Source organism: Candoia aspera, chromosome 2 (genome assembly GCF_035149785.1).
Source record: "Candoia aspera isolate rCanAsp1 chromosome 2, rCanAsp1.hap2, whole genome shotgun sequence".
NCBI classification, from domain to species: Eukaryota; Metazoa; Chordata; class Lepidosauria; order Squamata; family Boidae; genus Candoia; species Candoia aspera.
The window spans coordinates 56,946,713-56,960,701 of record NC_086154.1 but is presented as its reverse complement, the minus strand read 5'-3'; the positions used below and the strand labels follow the sequence as shown (position 1 = coordinate 56,960,701).

The following is a 13,989-nucleotide window of genomic DNA, read 5'->3' as shown; positions in this document are numbered from 1 at the left end:
TTCATCCTAAGGATCAAATTTCCCACAAAAGGCAAAAACAGTGTCTTTTTCCAATAGGGGGAAATCAAGAGTTGCTATTATGTCAAAGATGAATATCCCTTGCTTTCGTTGCTTGACAAAATCGAAAGGATGCCCTTCCGGCGGCAAAATTATCGAGTGCCATTCAGTCGGAGGCAATATAGAAAAGTTTTCATTAAGGGATGCAGGAAAACATGCTTTGCCACCAAGTGGGTACCCCAGTGCTGTGCAAACCACTATGGAAAGGACTGCCAGGGTAAGGAATATTTATTAAGCTTCCAGACAAAACAGTGTGTTTTTCTTTCCTCGCTTGGTGACTATAACAACTGTAACTGCAGTTGATAAAAATAATGCAACAACTTGTTTGCCATATATGGGGGTGAAACATCCTTGTAAGCTCTTGTATCAAAAGTTCTGGTCCTTCTAACTGAAATATAGTTATTTCTAATGATCCTTTGAAATATCTTAATGTGACATGCGTGCTTAATTCCCTGTACACTGCTGCTCACAAATACCAAAAAAAACCACCCCTTAATATTCACACACTTACAGCTTTTTTTTTTTGTATCTTGAATGACTTTCCCTTTCTCTTTCTCCTCCCCCCTGCCGAAAAATATCCTTTATCTTCTTGTGTTAGGTAGACATTCCATAGCATGGTAAGAAATGCAACAACATTTGATGGATTCTTCCATTGTCTCTTGGCAATGCTTAAATGTTGAATTGGAACCAATGCTGGACCAAATCAATAAGCAAATCACTTTTCCTGATGTTCAGAAAACTAGTTATGCTTACTGAAATACCTGTGCATTTTCTGTGCTGCACAGTTCTAAACGTGTTGCAGCAGGTCCTGCATCTAACCTTGAAAAAGCTAAGCTGACTTTGTCTGTTTAGACTTGGTTAGTACTTAGATGGGAAACCACCAAAAATGCCAGACGTGCTTTTTTTTTAATCCCCAAAAGAAAACAAAGGAAAACCACTTCGTGAAGATGACCTGGACTTAAGGGTGAATTTATCTTTTATCTTCAATTCTGGAACTAAATTACAGTGAATACAATGGGACTCACTCCCTACAAAGTTTGCTTAGAATTAGAGCTTCAGATTAATCAGGTCTCCTTATTCTCACTTCATGAGATTATAGATCTGAAATCTGAAATCTTACTATTCAGGCAGGCATTCACTATTCACTATTAACTCACATAATACCATGGTTTGCTTATAGTCTAAAATAAGGTGTTTACTACATGAAGAGCGAGAGCCAGTTTGGTATAGTGGTTAAGGCATCAGGCTAGAAACTGGGAGACCAGGAATTCTAGTCCCACCTTAGGCATGAAGCCAGCTGGGTGACCTTGGGCTAGCTACTTTCTCTCAGCCCTAGGAAGGAGGCAAGGGCAAACCACTTCTGAAAAACCTGCCAAGAAAACTGCAAGGACTTGTCCAGTCAGTCTCCAAGAATCGGACACGATTGAATGGATTAAAAAAAACAAAACGCGAACATTCTGGGCTGTCCTAAAGTCAGGTTGCTCTAAGGCTTGGCTAAATGCCAGAAGATTTGAGACCTAAGTAGCTGTGAAATCAGTTACTATACATGGGCAAATCTATGCTAGGCAGGATACATTAAAGGATACATGCAGACAATGACAGTAGGAGGCAGAACACCCTTATAGCACCATCTGAAACCTTTCTTTTAGAATGGTAGAAAGATAACCAGCAGGAAGTTACCCTGATTTTAAAAAGTGGAATGTCCACACAGTTAAAAGAAGAGGGGAAAGCATATTTTTTAATCTTAATCTTCCTAGGTTTATCTTTTAACAGTTTGTATATACAGTCTTTAAGCATAGCTATCTCTAATGAACATTTTAGGTATTGTGTGAAAGGTGAAAAGTCCCCTGTGCGAGCACCGAGTCATGTCTGACCCTTTGGGGGGACACTGCTTTCGCAACATTTTCTTGGCAGACTATAGCGGGGTGGTTTGCCATTGCCTTCCCCAGCCGTCACCTTCCCCAGCAAGCCGGGTGCTCATTTGACCGACCTTGGAAGGATGGAAGGCTGAGCCGACCTGAGCCGGCTGCCCAAGAGAGAATCCAGCTTCCGCTGGGATCGAACTCGGGTCGTGAGGAAAGTTTTGGTTGCAATATTGCCACCTACCACTCCGTGCCACACGAGGCTCATTTTAGGTATTGTAATAACTGAGAAATCTACTACTAATTATGGTGACTAAGTGCCTAAAATAATTGCCAAGCACTGGAGAAAAATGAAAGATTACTCATGCCCAGCACGTAAACTTTCAAGGATGGAGGAAGCTAATATCTGTAGCTTATAACACAGTTGCTTCTAGGAGATGGATAAAACAGTATGACCAAAGAGGCTGTGGTCTTCTTCAAAAGCCTGTATGACTTCATTTGTTCTACATTTCTCAAGGTATATATTTGGTTGAAGAACATTTATTGGTTCTGCCTTTTCAGTGTGCCCTGGAGGGCTCGAAACACCATGCCAAAATCATGGTACATGCGATGATGGGCATAAAGGCTCAGGACAGTGCAACTGTACTGCGGCTTTTGTTGGAGTGGCTTGTGAACACTGTGCTCCAGGACACTATGGGCCAGACTGCAGAGGTATGACAATGTTTTCAACGTAACAGGAGCTTGTAATTTGGCTTCTCTTCTGCCGTGATGGTACCCTTTACGTTGTCTGGTAATTCCTATATATCTTCTATATCAGATGTCCAGGTATATTTGAAGATTATACTAGTGATTTTATCCTCTCTCACCCACTCTTATGTTTAGTGGGGAAAAGAATGATTTTTTTTTAAATGCTATATCTGCATTATACTGTTTGGAATGTTTTGGGCGATTGAGTGACATAGGATTTGGCAACAGTCATGGACTGTTGCCCTCTCAATGTGGCACCCTCAGTTCTAAAATTAAAGTCATTTTCATTGTTTTTAAAGGTCCAAAGCTTGTAAGATTCCTGCAATTGTGACTGAATTGTGCAATTGTGGCTACAGGACACCAGGGCGATGAAAGCTAACCTACTTTAATCAGGGCCTGCTCTAGACATTCTGGCACCCTAGGCAGTCATACTCTGGCTCATCTTTCGATTTTGTTAGGAATTTCAATAAGGTGCCCTCTTGTGGGGTGTTTTTTTTTTTTTTTTTTGAGATTTTTACTTAGGATTTTCAGCCCAGAGATTTTTTTTTCTTGGATATTTCACCCTATTTACACTGCAAAATTGTATTTAACTGTTAAGTAGGCACACTGACTCACAGAGTGCGCCATAACTGCTTTTCATGTTTTTATTTTTTTCCGAAGTCTTTTCAATTTTGGCACCCCCTAAAATTTGGTACCCCCAGGCTGATATCTCTTTGACTGGCCTAGAGCCAGTCCTGCCTTTAATGCTCATACTGAAATTGTTCTTCAGAAACCCTCAACGTTTTATGTTTCTCATTTTCTACCTCATTCTCTGAGTGCTTTAAAAGTTATTTCCATGTTCGTCTCGCAGGGTGGTGGTGTGTCTCCTCTCCCTCTTGCTAATAACCTTCTTCCCGTCACTCTGTGACTTCCCTGTCATTACATTCATTCAAGTGTAGGACGACACGGAAGTTATAGATTGCTGAAGAAGTGGATTTACAATGAAAGACAAGACACTCAAATGTCCATTGGTTTACCTAGGATTTCAGTGAGATTGTTTATCCTTTGATAACAAATAAAAATGAGGGGGAATGGTCAGGTGAAAAGAGAGCTTGGCGCAGCACCATACTCCACGCCACCATGTGCTCCTTTACTTAGCCCAAGATTATGATGTTTACTTCCTTTCCATTGCAGAGTGCAATTGTTCAGGAAATGGGATATGCAACGAAGGGCTGCTCGGAGATGGCTTCTGCTTCTGCTCTGCAGGATGGACTGGAGAGCACTGTGAAACCAAACAAGGTAAAGCAGGGCTGCCATGTGGCAAAGCACAACTCCATAGAGCAACATTTCCCAACCTTGGTGACTTCCAAGTGTGTGGACTTCAACACCCAGAATTCTCCTCAATGACCATGCTGGCTGTGGAATTCTGGGATTTAAAGTCCACACACCTGGAACTGGCCAAGGTTGGGAAACGCTGCCATAGAGAAAGGCCCGGTGGGTCTTATCACGTGCCTTCATTTCTCAAAACAGGTAGTAATGCTTTTTTCTTTTTCTTTTTTGCCATCATCCCACTGATTTCTCTGTTCACAGATTTTATAAGCTTTCATAGTACTTCAGGTGTACGTAACTTCTTGGGAACCATTACAGAAGGAAAGAAACAAGAATTCAGCATATCATCTGTAGTGCTTTAGCCTTGTTTGATTGAAGGAACTGGTTTTTCTTTTTTGCACAAAATGAAATATTGAATTTCAAAATGTCACCGTCTGAATAGCATACAGGCTAATGTATACCCACAAGCACTGGGTTTTTGGAATTCCTATATGGTACTGCAAGAACCTTGCTCTCTCCCTTAACCACGCTGACCCAGAACTGGTATCAGACCATTACAGGGAATTGTATCCCTCTCAAATCCTCATCTAGCTTTTCTCCAAAATCAAACAAAGGCTGAGCAACACTCTTCTCCCCAACAGTACAGTAGTTACATTTTTTAAGGATCAAAAGGTTTAAACAATAAACAAAGACAGACTGGCAAATACTTATAATAAGGGAATGTGAGGCCTGAATGATAAGCTGTAAACAACATGAGATTTGGCAGCACTGATGAAAATGTCCCTAAGTAACCTTTTCTATCGAGTCTCAGGCAAATAGCCATACACTGTAAAATAAACTTAACATAGTTTTAAACAGCAAAGAAACTTCCCAGCAAAGAAAAAACACTCGAGTCCTGCCCATTTGTGTCATTGCACAAGGTCTACTCGTGTTCAGTGCAGCCCTTGGCCACCACTGCTTTAAATGAATGATTGCACTTAATTTTTTTAAATAATAAAAAGTTGCAACAGTGGGAATGCTCACACCCCCCACACACAGAGGCTACTTGTTACCAGCCTTCTTAAGGTTTTGGCACCAGGCTGAGACTCACCTGTTTTATGACCTGACATGGTCCATCATATTGAACAGGTTCTGTGATGTTGTTTATTCTGTTGTTACTTGTTTTATTTATTTCTGGTTTTAATGATGATTGGTTGCATTCATTGCTCTGCTTAGATTTTCATTGATTTAGTGACTTTAGTGAGATTACTTCAACCCTATTATAACTATTCCAATTTACCCTGGTACATTTTTATATAGGATGGGATGCCAATGAAATTAAATAGCTGGAGAGGAGGGAGAGGCAACATAATCAATGTGGGAAAGAGGGAAAAAAATCCTTTCCCTGGTGCTGCCCTTCTATTTGCATTTGGCTTTGATAGCAGTTCCCCATCTAAGGCAGCTAGCCATTTTAGGGGCGAGGATCTTTGCATGGATGGTAATGAACAGGAGTGGGCAGAATGCAAATTACATCTCTTTTCTGTTCATCATTGTTTTGATCCTGAAGAGCTACTTCTTGATACCTATCTAGCTATCAATCAATCATATATGGGTAATCCTCACTTAATGATAGTAATTGGGACTGGCAACTCCATCGCTAAGCAATGCGGTCATAAGGCGCAACATCATATGACTGCACCAGCTTATGACGGCAGTTGCAGCAGTCCCAGTTGCATTGTAAGGCAAATCCTGCGTGGTCACAGCGTCCCATGGTCACGTGATCACTGTTTGCTTCCTCATTGACTTTGCTTGTCAGAAGCCAGCAGTGAAGGTTGCAAATGGTGACCATGGGACTCTGTGACGTGGTAATTGTGAGCCAGTTGCCAAGTGCCTGAATTGCAATCACGTGACTGCAGGGATGCTGCAACAGCCACAACTACGAGGACCCATTGTAAGTCCCCCTCATTCAGTACTGTCCTAACTTTGAATGGTCACTTAACGAGTGGTCATTCAAAGAGGACTACCTGTATACCATATTACAATATATATGGTATACAGGTTGTATGTGTGTGTGTGTGTGTGTGTGTGTGTGTATCTCTCTCTCTCTCTCTCTCTCCTCCCGCCCCGCCTTGGGCACAAACCCAGCTGGGTGACCTTGGGCCAGTCACTTTCTCTTAGCCCTAGGAGGGAGGCAATGCCAAGCCACTTCGGAAAAACCTTTGTCAGGAATCCTGCAGGGACTAGTCCAGGCAGTCTCCAGGAGTCAAAAACTGACTCAAGGGCAACCATACCATGCAGATCGTTTGTATTTTTGCCTGAAACCTGTTCAGGACTACCTAAGAGTAACACGAGCAATTGAACCTTAATCCCACACAACCCAACTCAGTTCCTGTCCATCACTCTAGCCCGGTTGTGATAAATAAGCCACGGTAGACAAACTGGATGAGGCAAAAGTATGTTCAGTCCAGCTGTACAATACACTAGAGGCCTGATCTGGAAAGAAATGATTTCCTTGAAGTATAGAGGTGACAGGTTCATAAATGGCAGTGGCTAGGGATGGAGTTGATTTGGTGAATACGGTTCATTGGATAAATGCTGCTGAACTATTTCAGTTAAGGCATTTTAACGCATATTCATTCATCACTTGAATTGGGGTTTTTTGCCAGAAAATTCATAGGGCAACAAGACTACTTTTTCCCAAGTAGGTAAAAGGTTTTTTTGTAATGGGGACTTTCCGCAGTAAATTCTAGCAGATTTGGTAGGTGCATTAATGCATAATGTTAATCAGGCAATATGTCTAAATGCTGAAGTGAATTTATTGATTTGTCTGATTTGTTTATGTATATATTTAGCTGCAGTGCCTCAGTGCTCCCCAGCCTGCCACCCTAATGCCGTCTGCCGAGCCAATAATATCTGTGAATGTAACCTGTATTATGAGGGAGATGGAAAGACATGCACAGGTATGGTTGCAATTGCTAAGGGTGAATCCAACATTTGCAAGCAGTGCTCAGTCATATTGTCAAAATTTCACTATAGACTTATATAAGACTATATCCCTAACAATCACAGATATGAAATTGGATATATAGCCTCCTACATTGGATGTTTTTGTGTCACACTGCTTAGTTGCTTTCATTTCACACAAGCCCTGCAGTATAGGTGTGCCTGGTTTTTCATTATAGTGGTATCATGTAAGATCCTGCAAGCCACATTATTACAATCAGAAGCTTAGCTTTCACACTGTCCCTCCAAGGCCTGTTGGGAGTTTCACTGCTGAGAAAGAGTCGTCGTCGTTGTCGTCATCGTCGTCATCTCCTCTATAGAGTTATTAGAATCCTCTGAAATCTTACTCTGAGGAAGTCAGTTTACAATGTAAATGAATTAATTTGCAATTACCAAATAGAGAAGAATTGGTACTGCAGATTTACAAATACCAAACCACTGTGGAAAAGTTTCTGAAATGGTTCCTGAAGATATAGTCTTGCCTGAACTTCCCAATTTTTCTTTTCTTTTTTAATTAGACTGGGCATTAATCAGAATTTCCAATCTCTCAATGAGCAACTGAGTTGTGTTGCTGCTGTGACTATTTTTTATATACAAAATCCTGCTTCCTGACAATGTTACTGTCGGAGACAAAGAAGAATGTTAAAATAAGTAATTTATTTTATTGTACAGCTTAGATCACTTCAGAAGTATTTCAAGGTGTCTACTTGATTTCATCTCCTAAAATACCTTCTGTATAGTAGGCATATTGAACCACATCTAACAAATTTCAGCCAAGCGTTTGAGCTCCCATTATAGCAACAGTTTTTCAGGAATGGCATTAAAATGTTAGAATTCCTTCCTGCTGATGAGATACATTTCTGAATTTACTCAAACTAAGTGATGGTTACTAGTACTCTTTTCTTTCTCTGCATTAAAAGCTTGCCAAAAAGAAATGAGTTTTGCCTATCAGTAAAAATATAAAGCAATGTAACAATAGAACGATTGAGCAACTGCAACATAAAGCATTTTAAAGGTTGGGGGGGGTTGAATCTATTTTGACTGCATGTACAACTTTATTCTAATGTTCCAAAATTAAACCGAAGTGGTATCAAAATCTGGAATTTTAGAACCATTACAGAATGAAACAGGAAATCTGCTCAGCCTGACTTTACTCCCTAAGCCAGTGTTTCTCAACCTTGGCAGCTTCAGATGTGTGGACTTCAACTCCCAGCATTCCCCAGCCAGCATGGCTAGCTGGGGAATTCTGGAAGTTGAAGTCCACACATCTGAAAGTTGTCAAGGTTGAGAAACACTGCCCTAAGTCATAGGTAGAAAGGTCAAAAGTTATGCTTTATTCTGATGTAGTGATTGACCAGTGTGGAAACAACAATGGTGGCTGCAGCGACCATGCTCAGTGCACGCAGAACGGAACGGATGTTTCCTGCACCTGCCTAATGGACTACCAGGGTGATGGCTACATCTGCAGTCCTATTGACAGATGTGCAGATGGAAGGAATGGGCACTGCAGTGAGCACGCAACTTGTATTAGCACAGGTCCAGTAAGTATGGGAAATGTCTCTGCACACTCACATTTGCAGCAATCTTTGTGAAATGAGATCATTAAGATTTTTGAGAAATCCTTTATGTAAACTTGGGACTTCTTAATGGCCTCATGGAAAATGTCTGTGTGGTGACCTTCTTGCGGGGGGATTCCTCACAATGGGCTAGAAAGGAAGGATGATTGTGCACAGTGGGATATGGATTTCCTCTTATCTTCTTATCCCAGTACCAAAAAATCATATTAAACACCATTGTTCGTGTAACTTATAGCAACTCCATAAATTCCTTTCACATAGGAAGTTCTTTCCTTCTTAGAGTTAAATTTCACACTCTAGAGCAGTGTTTCTCAACCTTGGCAAATTTAAGACATGTGGACTTCAACACCCAGAATTCCCCCATCACTGCTCTAGAGAAATAGAAACTATTTAGGAAAATAAGTAGCTGGCAGCCCATTTTTGGAAAGCAAAAGCATTAGCGAAACTTATTTTCAGATCGACAATGGATCTTACTTTTGAGACAGCAAGGAAACTCTGATCCCAAGCCTATAGGTAGAGAAAGTGCCCCACCATTTCAGGGAATGGAAATGCCCAGAAACTTCAAAGCCCAGATCCCTAACCACATAGCAATATTTTTCCTTATATTGGAAGGGCAATGAAAGTAATTCAACCTTGTGACTCACTGTGGAAAGAAGGAGACTTATTGATTCATACTGTGTTTCTTTTGGCTTGCTGCTGAATTCTTTCTGTGTCCCACCCTCTTTGCTGCCTGCCTCTGGTTTGATTGCCATCTCTGGCCAGAGAACTTCAGTAACGCCTGGATTCCTTGCCTTGCAGAATACCAGGAGGTGCGAATGCAAGGCAGGCTATGTTGGGAATGGAATCCAATGCTTGGAGGAAGCTATCCCCCCAATAAACCGTTGCTTGGAAGTGAATGGGCAATGCCACCCAGAGGCTATTTGTACTGACCTGCATTTCCAGGGTAGAAATGCTTTTTCCTATTCTGTGGCCCCTTGGACGATCATGTCATGCTTTCTACTGTATTGCTTAGGGGGGTTCTCACTCTTGGAGAGGAAAGTCCCACATCTTACACTGGCATACACTAGTTAAAGATGCCCTTTATGTTCTGTAAAGGCATATAATTGTTCAAGTCCAAATCTGAATTCTTTTGTCTCTTGCTTTAGAATGATTTAACTTAATTAATTTGCTTCTCAATTCCTCTCCAAATTTACTGGTGACCTTTTGTTTTGCTCATTGTGGCTTATTTCTCTTCCCTCTGGAGAAAAAGCAGTAGGTGGGATGCTGTTGTGCCCACGTGGACTAGGGAGGCCTTAGTCTGATCCAATGTGATTTTTCTTACATTCTTGTGGATGCAATTCCATCCACCAGAGTATTGGGTTCAGTCTTGGGATATCCTCATTTCTGTGAACATGCATTTGATTTGCTTCCTTTTCTTGAATTGCTCCTATTTCTGCCACATTACTTGACATTTTATATTTAGAAGGCATTTAGAATTAAAAATACAGAACATCTCTTCTGACATTTCAGATTCAAAATTCCAAATCTGACCCACATCTCTAAAGGAAACAAAGCTTAGTAGACATAACATCCTATGATTGTTCTCCAGACAAAACGGTTGGTGTGTTCCACCTGCGGTCTTCTACTGGAAAGTACAATTTTACCTATGAAGAGGCTGAAGCCAGCTGTGCAGCTGAGGGAGCTACCTTGGCCACCCTTCAGCAGCTATCTGCTGCTCAGCAGGTAACAAGGCAGCTCAGTAATGTCCTAAAGTCCATTCATTTTGTGTCTCAGGTTTGGATCTGTGCTAAGAATCACGCTAGATGTACTTTCCCAGTTGAGTTTTGCCTCCTTTGTCTGAAGAAGCTTTAAATCTCCCATTGGGTGAAGTCTCACTTTCTCAGCTGCTTCACATTGGGGCCCCAAATTAAGACAATTTCAAAAAGTCATCCTTCTAGGGAAGTCATCCACTTCTTTCTTTAGACAAAAAGTGAATGGCTTGACATGAGGAAGTGAGTGTACTCGTTTTTGTACCATGAGGCACTGGCAGCCACATTTGGCCCATGGGCACTATGGAAATGGCATGCAGAGGAAATGAAATGCTGCCTCTTACAGGCTAGACAGGGCATAGCCCAGTGTTTCTCAACCTTGGCAACTTTAAGATATGTGGACTTCAACTCCCAGAATTCCCCAGCCAGCATGCTGGCTGGGGAATTCTGGGAGTTGAAGTCCACATATCTTAAAGTTCTATGGTTGAGAAACACTGGCGTAGCCCATTGAGTGCCACATTAAGAAAGCCACATGTAAGCTTATTACTGTACAAGAAGATCTTGTCAAGGTATGGATAGTTGAAATATACAATGTTATGAGAAGCCTGTCTTTCTGTTTTTCTAGATGGGATTCCACCTGTGTATAGTGGGTTGGCTTTTTAACCGTACAGCTGGTTACCCAACTGTATACCCAAGTCAGAACTGTGGTACTCACCATGTGGGGATTGTAAGCTATGGCTATCGAAACAACTTCAGTGAAAAGTGGGATGCCTACTGTTACCAGATTCAAGGTGAGGAAATAAATGAGGTACTAAGTGTCATCTCACTTATGCCTTTCAGCTGGATAACAACTGTTAGTTAATCTTAAACTTTGCCTCCAGTGCAAATACTGCCAAATTTTATTCGGACATTTGTTTTTCAGATGTACAGTGTAACTGTAGGGATGGGTTTATTGGAGATGGCTATTCTTGCACAGGCAGCCTTTTGGATGTGTTGGCTCAACATGCAAACTTCTCAGTCTTCTATTCAGTAAGTATTAGCAGTACCTTCATCCTGTAGCCTGTAGCCTTGCTGCTATGGATGTACTTGTGAATGACCAGTGAAACATAAGTGACAATTATGAAGATTATGCTGCCTTTTTAAAAAAATAACCATGAGTGATGACTATTCCTTCCTTCAAACCTGGTCCAGATACATCTGTATGTGGCATTCTACTACGCCAAGTTAGTGCTCTGAATCCAGAGTAAACAAAATCCCTCTATATTTGGGAGCTTTGGGGAAAAATATTTATTCATACCAAAAGTTAGTAACATGTAAGTAAACATTCAGTTAATGCTGACTGCTTTTCAAATCTTTTTAAAGTAATCTTGACCAACCGAATCTGGGTTCTCCTTTTGATGATTCTTATAACATTCAATATATTATTTCTAGAGTTACATATTCTTATTACGTATTGATTTTAAAATGTATGTAAAATGCAGCTTGAATTTTCTCTGTTGTTTCACTACAGGAAACTCCAGTTTGTTTTAGACTGATTTGTACCTCACTTGTATCTTTTGCGGAGGGAACTTGAAATATAAGATGTTTCCTTATGGGTGGGATAGATACGCTTGTTTTTAACAAAACCAATTTGTGTAACCTTTTTGAATGCTTCACAGCAATGTCTCAATCCTCAGATCAAATGCCAGAATTAAAGGAACTCTATTCAACTATTTCTCAAAGGGTCATGCATCTTTTATTTCTTCAAGGTGAAAAAATAAGCTACATTGAAAAGCAAAGTGGTAGACTTAAGTTCTGCTCTGTCAAATTGCTGATGCCAGACTACTTTTACTCAGGGACAGGGTACTATTTTCCAAACCTTCCACAGCTTGTTGGAAGGGCTTGCATATTTGCTATTCCTTGTAGGAGTTATTTAGAAATGCTCCCTTTGATAGATTTAACATAATTATACTCCTGGTTAATCACGGTTTCCTTTCTCTTTTTCAGATAATTCTGGATTATGCTAATACCACTCAGGAAGGAGTAGATTTCTTGAATTTCCTCACTTCAGGCATCACTTATAAAACTCTTTTTGTACCCTTGAACTCTGGCTTTGGAGACAATACAGTAAGGACCACAAAAAGGACACTGGTGGTGCAAGCTTAGTTGGAGGGGTGAATAATTTTGTGCCATTTAAAAAAAAACAATAAGGAATCATCAAATAAAAACTGAGTCAAGCTAATACCTTTGATGTGTTGCAAAACACATAATAATGCAACTTACATGAGTTTACGTAGAAATAAATTATCTGTCTTTAATGGGTTTTATTTCCTAGTAAAACCATTAGTTGCAGCATAGTGGGAAATTCAGATTCTTTTAAAGTAACTCCAGCAGAACATAATGAATAAATATATATTCCATTTCCACATGGAATCCTAGTAAGTTTAGCTTTATGATGGAATAGCAACTGGAAGCACAGCATTCTTACAACTTTATCCAAATTTTAAGAGCTTGGGTACTTTGGGGAAGCAATGACAGCTAAACTATAAATGAAGTAGGCTTATTGTGTTCATAGTAAGTCAAAATATCCCAATGTGAGCTTTCAATTCAGTTGCATTTCATGTCTTAGTAAAAGCAGTGACATTAGATGAGCATACAGAACCTGTGCATGCATCATTTAAATGTGAATGATGGCTTGACCAGGAAAAAAAACTCTGAGGAATATTATCAGAACTAATCCCGATAGAGCTCCAGACTATCTTCTGAGCTTTCTGCCTTAAACAAAACAACACTTAATCTGGTAATGAACACAGAGACAGGAAAGGTGTCTTAAGGGTTTTGTTTAGGTTTTCTGATTATTAAAGTTGACTCCCAGTGAGAAAAAGGAAAGAAATTCTCATCACATGCCAGTACAAGGAAATTCTACATTACATTAGAATTTCTCAAATTTGTAGACAGATATGCTTATGCTACTTTGTGGGCTTCACTCAAGTAAAAAGAAATATGCTCAGTCTCAAGAAGAATGAGAGATTAGAGCAGTCTTGAACTGCATTCTATTTGAACTACCAAGGAGCCACTTGCTCTCACTTTCTCTTTTTACTTTGAAAAATTGATTATCCTTTTTCCTCTAAGTGTGGAAGTTGACATTTTCCCCTATAGGTTTGTGGGCAACTTTGTTAGGCCTTTGGTCCTTTTATTTATGACTGGCCTACAAGTTTACAATTGCATGATAGCCACCAGTATGATGAATGGGTCCACTATAACTACATGGCCCAGCACTTTGTTTTGCCTCTTTCCCATCAGTCTGTGCAGGCTAAATACACACATGATGGAATCACTGTTAGGTGCAGAGGGTTGAATAAAGGCTACAGTCATTCAAGTACGTGGCGTACAAATAATACAATATGATATGATACAATACAATACAATACAATACAGTATCATATAATGCAATTGGCTTCCTTCTCATCAGTAAGATAACTTTGGGTTGAACCATATCTTGTGTTTGCTTTATCAGTCTTTATCACTGAAGGACCTAAAACTTCATGCATCACTGAGTGACGTTGTCCTCTTAAGCTCCAATCTCACAGCCGGTACAGTTATACCTTCCCAAGCAGGATACAATCTTTCCATTGCAGAGTCCTTGAGTCATACTTTTCTGATTGTAAGTATCAATTCTCTTTATGCAGTCTCTTAGCCATGAACTTCTGTGCCTTAGCTCTTTGAATA

General features: G+C 40.3%; 1 protein-coding gene across 1 annotated transcript in view; it reads left to right on the top strand.

The window, feature by feature from the left end:
* Window positions 1–13,989, top strand: part of STAB1 (stabilin 1) — a 105,589-nt gene that overhangs the window by 86,986 nt on the left and 4,614 nt on the right. The window contains exons 55-65 of the mRNA XM_063292860.1: window positions 58–274; window positions 2,481–2,630; window positions 3,840–3,944; window positions 6,806–6,913; window positions 8,304–8,497; window positions 9,332–9,476; window positions 10,122–10,255; window positions 10,907–11,072; window positions 11,204–11,310; window positions 12,268–12,387; window positions 13,778–13,924. Coding sequence (XP_063148930.1) covers window positions 58–274; window positions 2,481–2,630; window positions 3,840–3,944; window positions 6,806–6,913; window positions 8,304–8,497; window positions 9,332–9,476; window positions 10,122–10,255; window positions 10,907–11,072; window positions 11,204–11,310; window positions 12,268–12,387; window positions 13,778–13,924 — 1,593 coding nt within the window. The remainder of the gene's footprint in view (window positions 1–57; window positions 275–2,480; window positions 2,631–3,839; window positions 3,945–6,805; window positions 6,914–8,303; window positions 8,498–9,331; window positions 9,477–10,121; window positions 10,256–10,906; window positions 11,073–11,203; window positions 11,311–12,267; window positions 12,388–13,777; window positions 13,925–13,989) is intronic.